The sequence below is a fragment of the Schistocerca serialis genome, chromosome 3, assembly GCF_023864345.2.
Source record: "Schistocerca serialis cubense isolate TAMUIC-IGC-003099 chromosome 3, iqSchSeri2.2, whole genome shotgun sequence".
NCBI lineage: Eukaryota > Metazoa > Arthropoda > Insecta > Orthoptera > Acrididae > Schistocerca > Schistocerca serialis.
In genome coordinates this window covers 841,690,449-841,708,237 of record NC_064640.1, presented here as the reverse complement: position 1 = coordinate 841,708,237, position 17,789 = coordinate 841,690,449, and the positions used below count along the sequence as shown (strand labels likewise).

General features: G+C 35.3%; 1 protein-coding gene across 1 annotated transcript in view; it reads left to right on the top strand.

The window, feature by feature from the left end:
* LOC126471256 (ankyrin-3-like) overlaps positions 1-17,789 on the top strand; it is a 636,759-nt gene that overhangs the window by 593,275 nt on the left and 25,695 nt on the right. The window contains exons 26-31 of the mRNA XM_050099375.1: positions 15-197; positions 278-422; positions 558-764; positions 894-1,114; positions 3,591-3,645; positions 7,769-8,269. Of these exons, the coding sequence (XP_049955332.1) occupies positions 15-197; positions 278-422; positions 558-764; positions 894-1,114; positions 3,591-3,645; positions 7,769-8,269 (1,312 nt within the window). The remainder of the gene's footprint in view (positions 1-14; positions 198-277; positions 423-557; positions 765-893; positions 1,115-3,590; positions 3,646-7,768; positions 8,270-17,789) is intronic.

Here is a 17,789-nt window from a genome sequence, read left to right as displayed (position 1 = left end):
TTTTTGTTCCACAGGTGCTCGAAGGAAAACCACAGTACATTGAATTTGCAGGGAACTTGGTTCCTGTTACAAAGTCAGGTGACCAGTTACAACTCGGATTCAGAGCATTTAGAGAGAATCGTCTTCCATTTACTGTACGTGTCAAGGACCCACATGCTGATACAGTTGGCCGCATACTTTTCATGAGAGAGCCGAAGGTATGAACATGACACGTAGAAAGAATATTGGATGTATGCTTAATACATTACCTGATAATCCATATGTTTCACCTGTTTAGGTTGCAAAAGGTGAACCACCCCAGCAGCCAGTCTGCATATTAAATATTGTACTCCCTGAAACGATATTACCTGAATCCGGACTGTCAGAACCAGATCTTGTTTCCTTACAGAAGAAATACAGCTTCCTCCGTGATGGTGGTTTTGGTATTTATCTTCCTCTTCTCTATTTAAGTTTATATTTGTTGCAAAATTTAATTAAACTTTAATTAACATTAATTAAACTTACTTCAGAATACTGAAGATGATGTACCAAATAAATATTGTTTCTGGACCCTACAGGTCGAATTAATGCTTTCCGGCACATGAATTTACGTTTATCAGATATTAGTAACTTGCTGGCGGAAGATTGGGTGATTCTGGCCAATGAACTTGGAGTTTCTACATCCGATGTAAATATAATAAAAACAGAATTTCCCAGTAGTGTAGCTCAACAAGCAATGGCAATGTTGAGACTCTGGGTACAACAGTCAGGAAATAAAGCAACAGGTGAGTGATAACATTAAAAGTGAAAAATTGCGGTAATTTTTTTATCAGAACATCACATTTTTGTTTAAAACTTGGCTCAGATGTGTAACATTATTTAAAAAATTCAAATTAATTTTTATTCCATTAAAGCTAACACACTGGAGAAAGCACTGAGGAAAATTGGCCGTGATGATATCATTCAACAGTGCATTTTCAATGTTGATGAGATGGATGAAGCTGTTGAGAAAGTTCGGCAAGACCAATCAGGATTTGACCTCTTGAAAGAAGAGTTAGGACCATCAAGAAATGCATCATTACATCGAGAAACTGCAGTGGACATTACAGCATATGATGAACAAGATTTAATGAAGGTATTTCAGAACTTATTTATTGTAAGTTTCTAAATAAATTTACTGTATGTTATGGTATCTCATCTGTTTTCTTTAGAACATCCACATAAGCGTATCTGCAGTTCTGTAGCATACACACACATACGTGCATAGCGTCCCAAGATTTAGTGTCCAGTATGTGTGGGTTGACTTATAAATTGCTTAAAAATATAATATTATACTTCTGGATATCATTACATTCACTGTTTCCAACAAGTTTCAGTTATGATTGCGTACCATTGTCAGAGTAATTTTCTCAAGATATTTTTCATAACTGCATCAATGACTGTGTCTGAAATCATGTAATTGAGACAATGGAAACACATCCTAAATGAGCTTTAATACATAACATTCTCACAGAGAACTTTATTTTGTATTCCCCTTGGACACTCCACTAGATTGAAATAATGTGATAAATTTAAAGGCAGTGAATTCATACTGTGGTACACAGCCCACTGCACATTTATTTTATTTATTGATGAGTGGAAATGCTGTTCACGTGAAGAAGTAATAATTTTTACAAACAATAGATATGATATCATGCATGATGCATTTGGTATAAATATTTAAAAAAAAAGTCATCATGGGTCACTGTAATCGGACTTGTTTGCAAAAGACATTTGCTAAGCTGGAAGAGATTTGAAAATACTAACAGCCTTCATAAATATACAAACCATTCCTTGCTGGTTTGAGAAGATTCTTCCATCCAAGTGACTTATGATTTGGTACTCCCCCCCCCCCCCCCCCTTTCCACTCACACATTTTCTTCATATCAATTGTCATCACTAATTGTGATACATACTGTATATAAATCTTGCACTTGGCACCCCCTCAGCTTGGTGCTCCAACTGACCACTGCTAATTGTGATACATCCTGTATAGAAACCTTACAGCTGTAGGTGCCTCTGGTGCTCCTCTCAGCTTGGTGCCCCAAGTGACACCTTACGTAGCTTGGTCCTTAAACTGGCCCTGAGGCCATTTTATGATTCTGCAAGAATAATGCAGAGAAGTAGACCACACCTCTATACCAAGGCTGAAGAAGTTGTTTTATGCAATGGTCCATGAAAACTCACCCACCAGTATCGATTACACATGCAACAGGTTGTTGGGCCCCAAATTAGACATCCCTGTAGCATTATTCACTATAAATTCTGTTATGATGCATACTTTTTGTCTTCAAAGTGTTAATTTCATTATTGACGCAAGATTTGTGTCATACACATAGAATTTTGATTTTAGACGTAGCTTCAATAGGTCAGACATGTCAAAGTCAATTTACATTTGATAATACATTCAACATTACATAATTTGAAAAGAAGATATCAAGAGAACAGCAAGAGAATTCAGATATGCTGTACTGAGTGTAACAGACTCTATGAAAACAAGACTGATCCCATTATCTACAAAATACCACAGGTCTTATTCTGTCTCCATTTGCAATATTATTTCTGCTATATGATAGGCATCTGTAATATCTCGTCCGCAGTCTAATGAACACAACATTGATGGCCACAGTTGGCCATTATCGTTTTACTGTGATATTTCCATTACTTGATCCAGGAATTATTCTGTAGTAGAGGTAGGAGACCATCCACATTTGAAACAAATCGCAGTTACAAGAAAGTCTGGATCACATAAGTCTTTATTTTTTAATAAGGAATTGCACAATCTATATTTTTCCATAAATGCAGTTTGTGTGAAATGATACTGTTGTTGCCAATGAAAATAGGATTCTTGACACCTGATTTATTACTTGTGTCTCATTCTTGACTTATGCTCAGAAGTACTATAGTTGATCTCCTGCCCACTAATAATGAATTAAGAATTCTGAGCTGCAATTGAGATAAGTCCATTAGTATTGTGGACATCTTTTGTATATAGAAGCATCAAAAGTAGCTTCTCTAATTCTCATGAATAATACCTGGTTCACATGTAGCACATATCTTGTTACAGGTGCCGTATTTTTTGTATGTTTTATGTACCCTGCTGTCCAAACTGTATACAGTCATGATACCTTTTGTGAGCAATATATTTATGTATTAACTGAGCCCAGCACTATTTTCTCAGTTGCTGAAACACTCATAAGTATTGTGCCCCATTAATATCTGAATTTTAAATCCATGTTTCATGAACCAAAACAATGCTATTTGCAGTTAATAACTTAAATATTATACTTGTACCATAAAAAAGTTGTATAACAATATTAAGGACTTATTGCCAGTAGAGGTAAATGAGTAGCACATCATGTTCTGAAAATAATGCTCAAATTAGTTATAATCCAATAATTTTCTCTTACCTATTGGAGAGTTTGAGATTTTATTTAAATTAGTAAACAGCTATTGAATAATGGAATAAATACAAGTAATTCTGGTACACTAGACATTTTAATTTCCACTTTATATTTGTTTTTGTCTAGCTTTTATGAGTTTTGCCTGTAATGATGTATACCCCATTTTAGGAATCAGAATCTGTTGAAGAGCTTGTGCAAGCAGAGAAGAAGAAATCACATGAAGGTAAGAAAGTCTTATTTTCATTTAAAATATGGTAGGAAATATTCTGGAAGAAAGTAAATAATTTAGGCGTAAAGGAGACCACTGGCCAAATGGCAGAAGTATTGAGTCATTGATAGGTACAGACAAAAGAGAATGAAGACTTTAGTAGCTTTTGGAAGAAAACCTTTGACCAGCTAGAGTATAAATGTATACACACAAAGAAAAAAAGAAAAACACACACACACTTGCACACCTGCAGTGTGCCAGTTGAACACACAACTGCTTTAGTTTATTGCAAATTACAGATACTGATTTTCACCGTAAGACCAGGATATCAGTGTCTATAGAATTCTTGCATTAAAAACAAATTATTGAGTATAATATGCAATACCTCACAGAGAAAAGGGTATAGGAAGCCATTAAGTAGTTTACTGGGAACAAATCATGCTACAGTGTATTTTTTTTTACTTTTTGAGATTACTACAGCAATTTACCAGTTATATTTGCTAGTTATTAATAATAAAGAAAACAGAAGAGTTACAAGCTGAATAAATGTCATTATGACCATTATTACTGGCATGACATTTCAAGTGATTCACAAATGACAATATCATAATGTATTGATCAGTTCTTGACAAGTAGGAAATCAAGTGTGAAATATCATAATCACATCATATTTGGGAATCTGATAATTTAGAGGCACCACAGTGATTACTGACAAGGTAGAAAGAAGGCAAGGAAAAACTGGAATGAGAACATCGATAGATAAAAGTAAAAAGAAAGTGTTGTAAATATGAGACTGAGTGCATTCAGTATTATTACAAAATTTCATATATATATATATATATATATATATATATATATATATATATATATATATATATATATATATATATATATATATATATATATATATATATATATATATATATATATATATATATATCAAGTGACAGAATAGTTTAAGAACTCAGTTTGGTCTTTCCATTACCTTCAGTGATTTCCAGACTGCCAAGATCTATTAAACAGGTGCAGTGTTTTGTGGAATGGCACATGGTACTACATTTGTATATTGTATTTCACGCACAGAACACTGGTTGGTATTCCTGAATAGCTGGTGTCACAGTATTTAGTTGTAGGACTTCCCAATCATCTGGTGTTGTGTTATATTACATTAGAAACCTATACAAACAGAATGAAGTAAACTGTCAGGCAGCAGCAAGCAGATAGTAGTCAGCATTAATTTTCTTAAGGATTCTAATAGGAAAAATGATCTAGAAACCTTATTTGGATTCTAAAATATAATTTCAGCCATTAACTTTCCAGCACAGGTGGATAAAGACATTAAGACCCTAAGTGATCATGTTTTCTTTTGTAAAGCTTGAAGTAGGAAAATAACTGTTTATCCAGTAACAAATGCCCTCTCTGATCATGATGCACAGTTAATTAGGATAAATAACATATTGCCTTTAGGTATGTATGCTGTTTAATGGAGATCAGTGAGAATAATGAGTGACTCCACGACAAATGTTTTTAAGCACAGTATACAGGGGATGACTTGGGATGAACTTTATAATAAACCAAATGCTAACATCAAATTTAATATACTCCATGAGAAAGTCATATTATTATTTGAAGACAACTTTCTGAGTGAGCTAATCAGAAAGGATACTAAACAGTGATGTAAAAGCCGATGGATGACTAGAGGGCTTAAAGTATCTTGTGAAAGGAAAAGGGAAATGTATCTTTTGCCAAGAATGAGTAGGGATCCTGCAGTAGCTGCTCACTACAAAAGCTACTCAAAATTACTAAGAAAGGTTATTAAAAATCAAGGAAGATGCACATAATGTCAGAATAATTCTGACAACAGACTTAAGGCTGTATGGAATGTAGTGAAATGAGAGACAGGTCAACCAGCCATGGAACAGGGTTACATCGCTATTGAACTCAGTCGAAGGAATGGAATGATGAGTCACAGGAAGTAAATGTATTTAATAATCACTTCTCAAATATAGTAGAAAGCACAGGGACAAACAAGTCAAGAGAAAAATCACAGCAGTATGTTGAAAAAGTAACTCATAAAATTCAATCATATGAATGTACCACCAACTTCTCCATATGAAAGTAAGAAAATTATAGTCTCTCAGAAATCAAAGCTCATGTGGATTTCATGGTGTTTCCAATAGAGTACTGAGGATTTGTTCCCATTTAATAAACCCAGTCTGATCTGAAACATGTAATGCATCACAGACTCAAGGAATTTTTCCAGAGAGACTGAATATGTCATTGTTAAACACCTCTTTAAGTATAGTGATAAGAGAGGTGTCAATGGCTACTGACCTGTTTCACTGCTGACATCATTTTCCAAACTTTTTGATAAGGTGATGTATTCTAGGATAGTAATTCACCTTAGCAGCAATAATATCCCCAGTAAATCACAATTTGGGTTTCAGAATGCCATTTACATGTTCTGTCACCAGATTTTACAAGCAATAAATAATACAATAGTGCCGGTTGATATTTTCTGCAAACACAGTAGTGCCGGTTGGTATTTTCTGCAAACTATCTATGGCATTTGACTGTGTGAGTTACAATATTGTCCTAGATAAATTGAAGTTTTATAGGATTGGTACTATAGCCAACCAGTGGATGCTGTCATATCTAACCAAAGAATGCAGGAAGTTGTTCTCAGTAATTCAACCAATATAGTCTGGGAACATAATTCTGACTGGAGAGAAATAATATATCATGTATGGGATTCCACTGTCTTAGGTCACTAGAGTTCTTCACATAAGTAAATGATCTTCTGTCTAATATACAACAAGCAGAATTAATCCACACATACATACAGAAACAGATGATATGGTAAGCATAGCTCTTAAAAGTATCATTGACTCGTTTTCTGCAAATAGTCTCACCCTCAATTTTAAAAAGAAACAAGATATTCAGTTCTGCACATCTAGGGGTACTACACCAATGATAAGTGTAACACATGGCAAGCAAATAACAATAGAGTGGAAAATTTGAAATTCATAGGTATCCATACTAATAGGAATTTAAATTGGAATAAGCACATTTTGGAACTCCTAAAACAAGTTAGTTCAGCCACACTTACAATTAGAATCAAAGCAAATCTTGGGAAGAGAAAAATCAGTAAGCTGACTTATTTTGCATATTTTCATTCAGTAATGTCATATGGAATAATGTGTTGAGGTAACTCATCTTTAAGAAAGAAAGCCTCCATTGTGCAAAAATGTGCTGTAGGAATAATATTTGGTGCTTGCCCGTGATCATCTTGGACAAATCTGTTCAAGGAGTTGGACATACTGACTACTGCTTCACAGTATAATTATTCCCTCATGAAGTTTGTTGTAAACAATCCATTACAGTTCAAAAGGAACACTGATGTACATAATTACACTACGAGAAGGAAAAACAACGTCCATTATTCCACATTAAAGTTGTCTTCAGTGTAAAAAGAGGTGCACAATGCCTCATTAACTAGATTTGATCATTTACCCATCGATATGAAATGTCTAACAGAAAGCAAAGTAAAATTTGAAAACAAACTGAGAAAGTTTCTCCTGAACAACTCTTTCTATTCTGTAGGAGAATTTCTATTACTGTAATGAGTAAAAGATGGTGCGTAGGATTACCAACTCACACCATCTTTATATCTTTTTTCCCTTTAAAAAAACCTTTAAATGTTCAGAATGTAACAATATGTACAAATTACTTTGCAACGTGGATGTAAAATGACTCAGTCCACATCATTATAATATGTTGTGCAAAATGAACCATGGAACATGAAAGTAACTAACTAGTATACATCAATGTACTGTGATACTAAAAGTAGATATTACATACCAGTATTACAGCAGATTAGTTTCAGGCAAACATATAGTTCTTATTTTTTAAGTCATTTTAAATGGAGCACTTAACTTTTGCCATTCTTTCTTTTGGTAACAATGAATTTCTTACATATTTTATATATTACTGGATTTTTCTTAGGACCATTGTCAGAAAGAAAATGTATTTTACTTTAGCAGAAGTGAGTAAATTGCTATGCATTATTGAGAAACTATTACTTACACTGTTAACATGAAGTAATTTATTCTGATGCCATTCATTTACTTGTTTTTAGACTTTCAAATACAAAAAACAGATGTAATACTGAAGGACTGGCCTCTGAAGGAGAGAGATGATGTTGATGAATCAGAAGAAAGGAAGTATATTGGTGAAGAAAAAGTTGTTGAAGAAGAAAGACGAACAGTTGCTCAGCTGAAAGAAATATTTGCTCAAGATAAGCGTGATCGTCAGTATGAAAGACAGCCAATAATTATATCAGACGAAGAGGCAATGAAGAGGCACACATCAGTAATTACTGAAAGTGATTCACCTATACCTCCATCAAAAACTGAAGATGACACGTCACGGCTGTCAACCTCCACTTTTGAGGATAGCACAATGGAAGATGAAATGTCACAGAAGCAAGTGTCCTCTCCTGAACAGTTACCAGAGGAAGCCGTTCCTATTAAAGTTACACTAAAAGAGGATCAGAGACGAGATTCCGAACTTTTTCAGGGTGTTAGTGAAGGGCTGGTCAGACTGGATGATTCCTACAAGGTGATTCCAACTGGAGAAGGTAAGAATTTTTTGTCTCAATGTATTAACACTGTTACATTTCTAAGCATGGTATCATAACTTTTTCTCCTTCCAATTTTCTTTTTATTTCATTTATTAGAAGAAGGTCTAAGAAATATCTGGCACCGACAGTTTGCCTAAGTGCACTTTGGCTGTGTCACTGTCACATGTTATTCTGCCACATGTAGTGTAATAATTGCCAAAAGGTATAGTTCTGTTGCATGAAAAGAACTGGTTTTATGGCATACTAAATTAATTATGAAGCTGCCCTTTTTAATTAATATGAGCCCAAAAACTCTTTTCTGTGTTGTTAATATAGAAGCTTGGTCTCATTTACATTTATGCTAAAAGATGTTCAAGAATATTTTCAATATGTACTTGCACAAAATAACAGAGTAGACCCTAATATCTTTTAACAATTGTGAAGGCTCACACTGAAAATAATTTTGGTTTGGTAAGACTTTTATGAGACCTTACTTATGTGGATTGACATCTCTTGTTAATATCTAGAACCTGCTGCATTATTATGTCATAAAACTCTGAAAACAAAAGCTGAAATTACTGTAAATAAATATTTATTACAATCATTTATTTGGCCAATGAGATCATACTTTTTTGGCTGGATTTTCATGTTGTGTTTGCACAAGCTCATTATAAAGAAATGAACTCAGATGGTTATCAGGCATCATACTACACAGTACCTCATATGTTTATTGTTCTAATGTCAAGGATATAGGGCATTAGCTATAGTGACCCAAACTCTGTCCTGGTATTTAAAAAAGTGTCATTATTGACTACATTTATAATTTTATCTAGCATTTATGTGCAGTGTTTTGTCTTATCTCTGCTTCTATCTAACTATCACTATTAAATATAGGAAAATATACCTATCATTTATGCTGTGCTATCAGTATACTACTGACTGACATGGCTTAAATAGAATGAAACTAGCTGAGTACCCAGTGTTGCCTGGGTATGTACTTATTCCAATTTTCTCTTAGTCCATCTCCTCCTTTCCCCTCTCTGTTCACCTCTTCCAACTTTCCCCCTCTCCGTCAGTCTCCTCCTGCCCTTCTCTCTGTCCATCTCCTTGTACCTATCCCTCTGTACACCTGCTTCTCCTCCTCTCGCTGTCCATCTGGTCCTTCCCCTTCTGTCCACCTCCTCCTCCCCCTCTAATTCCATCTCCTCCTACCCCTCTCTTTGTTCATTTCCTCCTTCTGCTTTGTCTACAATCTCTTTGTTCCCTCTCTCCCTAGTTAAGTCCCATAAGATTTCACACACATATGAACATCCTCTCTCCCTTTCAATCCCCCCACTGGCCATCTCCTCTTCCCTTTCTCTGTCCATTTCCCTCTCCCTCTGTGTCTGTCCATTTCTTCTCTCTCCTTTTCCTGTCCATCTGCTCCTCTCCCCCTCTCCCTCCATTTCCCCCTCCCCTCTCCGTGTCTATCTATTCTTGCCCCTTCTATCTGTGTCCACTTCCTCCTTCCGCCTCTCTATTTGTCCACTCCTCCTCACCTCTTCTCTCTCCACATTATAAGCCCCATCCCAATAGGATGCTGATGGCTCTTACCCCCATAGTATTTCTTTCCAGATTGTAATTAATATGGGTACCAAATATGGTTGAAATTGTTCCATGGGTTTAGAATGAGATTTCCAATCACATTTTTATCCACATGCGCACAGCTCAGACATCTTTCACATGTATTTAAAATATTTCACACATATTTCACCTGTATCTCCAGAAAATTTTGCCCTGCAGTATCATTGTCAAGTAGCTTATCATAAAGAAGTAATAAATTAAAACATCATGCATGATACAGCAGATTTTCATGTATCTTAGTGTTTATGATCTCAGATCCCCTGAACTATGTGCCATACAATAATATATTTTTAAAGTATATTTAGCAGTGTATGTGGGATGAGGCAGTTTTTCACACATTCACAGTGTTTGTGGTATATATCTCCTGAACTCTGGGTTTTACACTGATACAATTTTATGGTACATTCAGAGGTATATTTGAATACTGTCTGCGAAATTTTTCACAATTACAGTTAGGAATAAAGAAGTAACAAATTAAAACACCATGCTTCATGCACCCGATTTACCGCATGAACAGTAAAAATATGATAAGCAATGAACATTTTTCCGTTCATTGATTTGTGGGCATTGTCATCCAGAAAAAGTTTTGTGAAGGTTTAAAATTATGTGTAAAGTTTGTTGCAAGTCACTAACTGTTCTCATTCTCCAGTACTGGATGACTAAATTATGGGTATTTCACGCATCATGGGCTACACTGCTTTTTCACCCCCACCACCATTCTTTGATAAATAGGTGGTGCTTAACCCCACAGCAATTCTTTTCAGGCCATAAGTGATATGTATACCAAGTTTGGTTGAAATTGGCCCAGTTGCTTAGGGGAAGATGTGGAAAATACATACATATATAGGGTGGAGAAAAATTGTGTCACGAAATTTTAACCCTGGATAGCTGATGCCAGTAGGAACCAAAATTACTAATGTTGTGTAGGTTGACAATGCACCATTCTTAAACTATGGAAACTTGGCACCACACACTCCAATTGGCCATGGGATTGCCCTGTTGCTGTTCAACGATTGATGGGCAGTGCTATGGTTGTCGATTCGCACATACAAATGTCCCTCGCCCCATCACTGCCCCAACATGATACACACATTTGTCAAATAGGTCTTGCTGTTTGTCTCCACCTCATGTCAGAGGCATTCAAACATAAGCTTTGAGTGAAAAACACCTGACAACACTTAATTTTTTCTTTTTCCCTGAGAGCTGGGGAGGGGGGTGGGGGGGTGACCCTTTGCTCACAGGTATGAGCACCCTTGGATACAGGCAATTGAGTATTGGCGGAAATGTGAATATTTATTTGGATACAGTCTTCAGAACTTACCACTGTGCACAATACACCGTCTTGATCTAGGTATCTTCTTATGAATATTATACATATAGTTGGAGAATAATTTTAGGTTCCCATTTGTATTTGTTGATTAAATTGTGACAGTTCCATTTACTTTATTAATTGTAGGTCGCACCATATTTTACTGCAAAAACAGGTCACAGTGTTTTTATGGTTGGCAGTATGCTGTTTCACACCTGTCAGTTATACTCTCCCATTCAGGAAGATGAAGCTAACTTCCAAGTCAGTAGACATAAATCCATCCTACTGATACAAATAAGCTTAAACATTTTTCACACTATTCTAAGACAATTTATGACATTATATATAAATTAGAAACAACATTCAGTATATAAAAGTGGAAACAGTTATCTTTAAATAGATCCCATAAGTTCCATTGATGATATTGAGTTCAGAAGAAACTTTGAATTTATAAAAACTTTAAGAAGACATATCTTCTATTTGGAGTGCTGTATGGAAGGAGTTCTTTGTAGCTCGAGAGAGATTTTTTCTTGTGCTATTACTATGACCAGTTGCAATAGCTTAACATATCGCTTCTGCCTTGGTAGCCATTTGTTGGTAAGATACTCGTTTGGATTTTATGTAGCATGATGCTTTCTGTAACTTTCTTCCATGTCTGTAGATGGTACACTTGAAATATTTATCCTTCGCATTCTCATTATAGTTGACTGGACTGGTGATAAATTACAATAATTAAACTTTTTCATATTTATTATTTATGTACTGCCTCACATTCTGAGTTTTAGATTATCAGTCCATCACTAAGAAGAGTAGGAGGCAAATTTTCAGTAACACCACATATATTTTTCAAAATGATTATGGCTAACAATCACACATCTCTTCAGAGTCGTTAGATCATTTTTGCTAAGTCTTTACTGACAGCTGAAAATGTTCTTTGTGAGTTCAAAAACTCATGTGCAGCAGAGAGAGTGCTCAAGAACATTTGAACATACTGCAATTAAACAGGCAATAAAGATTTTTTTAACACAGTGTTTATAACTTTATCATCACAAACAAACTCTTGGATCTGAATTTTGACTGTATTGTCGGAAGTGCCTCTGCAAGTTGAGGCACTTACCCTTCTGTTTACCACTTCCCTGTGACTGATTTATTAGAGCTGAGTAACATCTGTTTGAGCACTGACATTTCAGTGGTCTCTTCTTGACAAGCAGGATTTTAAGATTGTGAAGGTTATGTTACCATTTTTAAATACTCATTTCTCTTTTGTGACTTGGCTGATCGTAAAGATGAAGCTAAATTTTATCAACTTAGGCTGTTTAAAAAATGAGAAATGGTATCCCATCAGCCTATCTGTCAAGAATAAAACTTCCACACTTCACTGTGTAGAGCAGTGTGAACTGCAGATGCATAAAATTCCAAGGATACCTTTATCTGGTTGTATGATACACACCAGTCTTTGTTCCATAGTTTCCATACTGTGGCAACATTCTGTTTAATGACAAATGCAGAATGTCCAGTGAGTGTCTTTGATGAACATTCTTTTATAACAGCTGGAGAAATTTCTTCAAATATCTGAACTACTGTCAGCCTTTGAGACAAATGGTGCCAATGTGTTCTTTCACTGAGACACTTGAGACAAGGCTGCTAACAATAAGCCTAATTAGCTTTGTATTTGTAAAAACATCATTAACCTCTAATGTATCAACAACATTCATAAAAAACTGAGCTTTCCTCAATCTGAAGTTTGTCTTTAACAACAAAATATTTTACTAGGCATGGTTATATTTGGGATGGTACGCTCTTGCCTTTCTCCAATCTGTGAACTGACTTATTCAGTCAGTTATAATGTAGCACACTGCTTAACTTTGGCTCCAAACCTTGGAAGACCTTGGCATTTTTACATTAACAAATATTTACCAAATTGAAAGTAGGAATAAGTGACAGAAAACCCTAGGAGAAACCAAGAATTGAATCCTGAATCAACTAACTTACAGAAAATAATCATCCCATCATTCATTAATTCTACTATTGAGTAGTAGCATTTTTCAAGTCTCTAATAATGGATATTTATGTAAACTTTTTTGTAAAATCAATAAATTCTAAATTCATCAGAATGTCTGTGCATGACACAAGTGACAATAGTATTACTGCACATAACAAAAAGATTTAAAATAAACAATTTGGTCACTACAATACCTGTGGTCAACAGATCTGTATCCAAAATACTGTGAGTATTTCTGATACCGACATTCAGACCTGAAACAATCCATGAAGTGGATACTACAGCAGAATAATAAAATGATGAAAACACTATCTGAAGTGTATTTTATGAGAGAAAAGTTTTCAAAGATATTGGTGTAGTGGTTTAAGAGAAAATAATATTCTGGTCACAAAGCTTCACCACGTACATTCAAGCTGAAATTGGTTGCACCTCCAACATCACATATTACAAGGAAACCACTACTATGAATTACAAGAAAGCATGCAGATGCTCTATTTTCAATCCCACATCTATGAATGAGTCCTCTACTATTATTGCAACAATGGGAATTTCGGTTTCTACAAATCTCATGACCACTTCCTCCACTTTAGTTACGTGTAAAGAACCATAACTAACTATGTCATAACATAAAACCACTTGTGTCAGGACCATGTAATCAGAATGTCATTATTGGACACACACAAAAAAATCTCCTTCCCCAGTCACTCCTCAAAATAAATGGAATTCTCACTGTAGCAAACTTCATTCTTGCACCAGCACTTTCAGATCCATCCAACCGGGCAACACCATTTTACTCTCCAATATATCAGTTTTACTTATGCCAAATACTTTGTTAAACACTATTAATAAAGTTTCAGTAAATGACTATTTGCAATGGGGAGAATGAAAAAAAGCAAATGACGTGAGATAGTGTATATTTTGTAGAATGCAGTATATACAAAATTATATCTCCCTATATAACAATAAAATCATAATGCACATTTAACAGAATCCAACTTTGAGGATAAACAATTATCATAACACATTTCTAGGTTCTTAAAACACAACAGCAGCAATGTCATCCAACCAGTTGCATTCATTTGTTATGTAACTAAATATCCTTCTACAGTTAAACAAAGAACTTTTGAGCTTTATGTTAATGAAAAGTCCTTTGAGCATTGTAAATAATGTAAGAAGTACAACACACTGAATAGTTGAGGAGCTGAGTCATTAAAAGGCACGTAAACAAGATTGAGAACTTCACTTCAAAAAATTCATTTCTCTGCCTCTCCTTCACAATATTTCATTGAACATAATAATATTTCAGTTATTTCATTGCTAAACAAACTAATACAGTAGTAGAGACTTGAGCTAGACAATTTATAACAAAACAGAGATGATTTTTCTATCTGCAGCTTATGTTTACAGCTCAACAAAGATAGAACTTAATATCATACATAGTTTGATGGCTGTTTAATATAACCGTAAATAAAAACTAATTTCTTAATGATGAGTCAGGCAGTGCAAAATTAAACAGGTGGGGAAAATCATCTATTAGCCCATGTGTACATACCACAACAGCCATTGTTCCATGTCACTTCTGTCCTGTAAAAGAGTTCTGCTGACCACAGTTAGATTACACTGGTGTCAATCTTCTCAGCAGTGCTCAGTAGTGGGTCTGTTTAAATGAAAACAAAACATATGCACTGCTAACCATTAAAACTGCAACATCAGACAGAATAGAAAATAAATAAATTTTACTTCCTTTGAGTATATAGTATAGCAGGAAGAATACATGATTAAGTAAGTGGGTGTGTTGGGTGCGTACAGAGTGTGAAAGTTTGTACACAGAGCTGTCACCTAAGACAGTGACAATGGCCCTAAACTGGCTGGGCGCTAATTTGAACTGAGCTTCACTGACAGATGTGGATACATCACTCCATGCTCCTTCAGGTCTATGACAGATTTTATCAATCGTAGTAGCAACCTGGAGGTGGTGTGCCAGTCTCTCAGCAACTTATGTCTAGATGTTTTCAATAGGTGAGAGAGCACAAAAACATACTTATGAGGGGGACTATAAAACACCCTCTGCACTGAGATAGATCATGACACCATGGACAAAATTTAGTCTTGCATTATCTTGCCAGAAGGTAACTTTGTACGGACCTTAAAGATAGGACAGTCATCAGCCTTAATACCTCAGAAATATGGTGCCTATTGTCTCAATTATTGGCTCTGCAAACCAGGAATGATTGTAGTATGTACCCAGTGGCACCCCTTAATCATACCAGGTACTGGACCCATGTGAGAATGATAAATGCGTCTGACAGTGTCTCTTCCCTCAGGGCCTCCTCACACAGATACATTAAGTATAATACACAGAACAGGGACCCATCTGAAAAGATGATGTGGTGCCACTTCTGTGGCAAGTGTTCTCATTGGGTGTTCCACATCAGCCAGCTGCTCTATTTATCATGGAAAGTTAGAACTGTGTTAACCATCTGTGGTGCTCCAGACATAATCGCACTGCCTGTGGAGGTATTTGCCTTGTCGCAAATGAGCACATTTCCATACTTGAGGTATGTGACATGGCTACATACTCCTCCACAGACTAGAAACAATGTCTGTTCTCTCAGGTGCTAGTCATATGGGGTAGTCGAGATTCTGCATAGTTGTGTATGGCTCTCCTGAACACATCACACTTCCCTGATGCACTACTGATCATTTGTCATCCACGACAATGTACAGGGTTCTATTACTTAAGCAGTCTTCAACTCATTCACATATCAGGAATTGTATTCCATATGCTCAGATCTTCATCAACAGTCTGCACTGGTGAATTCTATCAAACATTTTCCAGACATGTAAGAATATGGAATCTGCCTGTTGCATGGTTCGCAGGGTATTGTGCAAGCAAATTACAAGCTGAGCACTGCACAGATGATGCTTTCTAAGTCCCTACTAATTTGTGTACAGTAGCTTTTCTGTCTCAAGAAAATTTATTTTATTTGAACTGAGAATATTCTCATGAATTCTGCAGTAAAGCAGTGTTAAGGATAAAGGTCTGTATTTTTGTGGGTCATGTCTTTTACACTTCTAATGTGAAGGAGTTCCCTGCAGTTGCTTGGTACTTTCTGGTGGATGGAAGAGTTGTGATAAATGCAATTTAAGTAATGTTCCAACGCTGAAGACTACTCTCTGTAAAACCAAATTGGGATTCCATGTGACTTATTAGTTTTGAACTCCTTCAGTTGCTGCTCAAAACCAGGAATGACCATTTCTATGTCCTTCATGTAGGGGTCTGGTGGTGCAGCAGTCTAATGAAGGTATTTCCATACAATCATCCTTTGTAGACAATTTTTAAATGTGAAATTTAAAACTTAAGCTTTCCTTTTAGAGTCTTCTACTGCCACACCAAAACATTTGATGAGTGACTTGGTAGATGCCTTTGACCCACTAACTCATTTTATAAACAACCAGAATTTTCTCAGGTTCTTGACAGGATCTTTCACTAAGGTATGATGGTGGAAGCTGTTGTGTGCTTTCTGCATCAATATTGTTATAGCTGCATGAATTTCTACTAACCTTTGCCTGTTAACATTTCTGCATTCTTTTTTGACCTGGGAATGCAACAGTCTCACTTCCACAGCTGCTTCCAAATTTTGTTATACTGTAGATTCTTCTATAATTGGCTGGATAAATCACTTCAAAGGGTGGCGGAAAGCAATAGCAGATCAATCTCACACAAACTCACACACACATAATTCAAGTAACTTAAAGCATAAATATTTGAACCACATATGTCAATGAATGAAATAAATAATGATTTTTTTTCTTCTACATACTAGATACCTTGCGATAGCAGTTCTTGCATTTTCTTTTTTCAGATTTCTTTAATTTTTATTGCTGTAAAAATTTTCACACTGAGAAGAAGTAGTGATCCAATAAGAAGTGCCTTAGTGTTTCACTAATCAGTTATAATGAAAGAATAACTTTTATTTTATGTGGGGGACTATTGTGAATTTCTACAGCAGAATTTGTAGTACATTTTTACTTCTGAGACATATGTTCTGGTAGTTTCATTTACCTCAGGTTTTATTTCTACTTTACACTCTTCATTTGTCATGCATCAAAAGAACTGTTCTGGTGCAGTGCCTCTAATTCTACACATTTGAATATTTTCAAACTGTAATTTACGGTCCGAAAAGTTGACAGATCACTTAAGTCTAACAAAATACGAGTAATGTTTTCTTTTTTATCCAATATGTGTAAAGCTTTTTTTAGAATTTAATATTAGCATTAGTCATAGGTTGACATTTGTTGAAGCTATCAATAACAGTTGTGTTTTGTCCAAGAATTTCATTAACCTACACAGTTTTTCATACTATTTCTGAGAAATTTCTGTGCACTTCACTTGGTAACACAATCAGATATATTTTTAAGTGAAAAATCTGCCAGTTTGAGTGTTATCATTAGCTTATTCATATACTGTTTAAATTTTAGCATGCCACCCTAAGTTTGACACAAAGGAATTTTGTATGTAGTATTTTCTTTAGTATTTGGTCATTAATTTCTACTTGTAGTACCATCAGGTTGTTATGTGTTTCAGATTAAATAATATGATC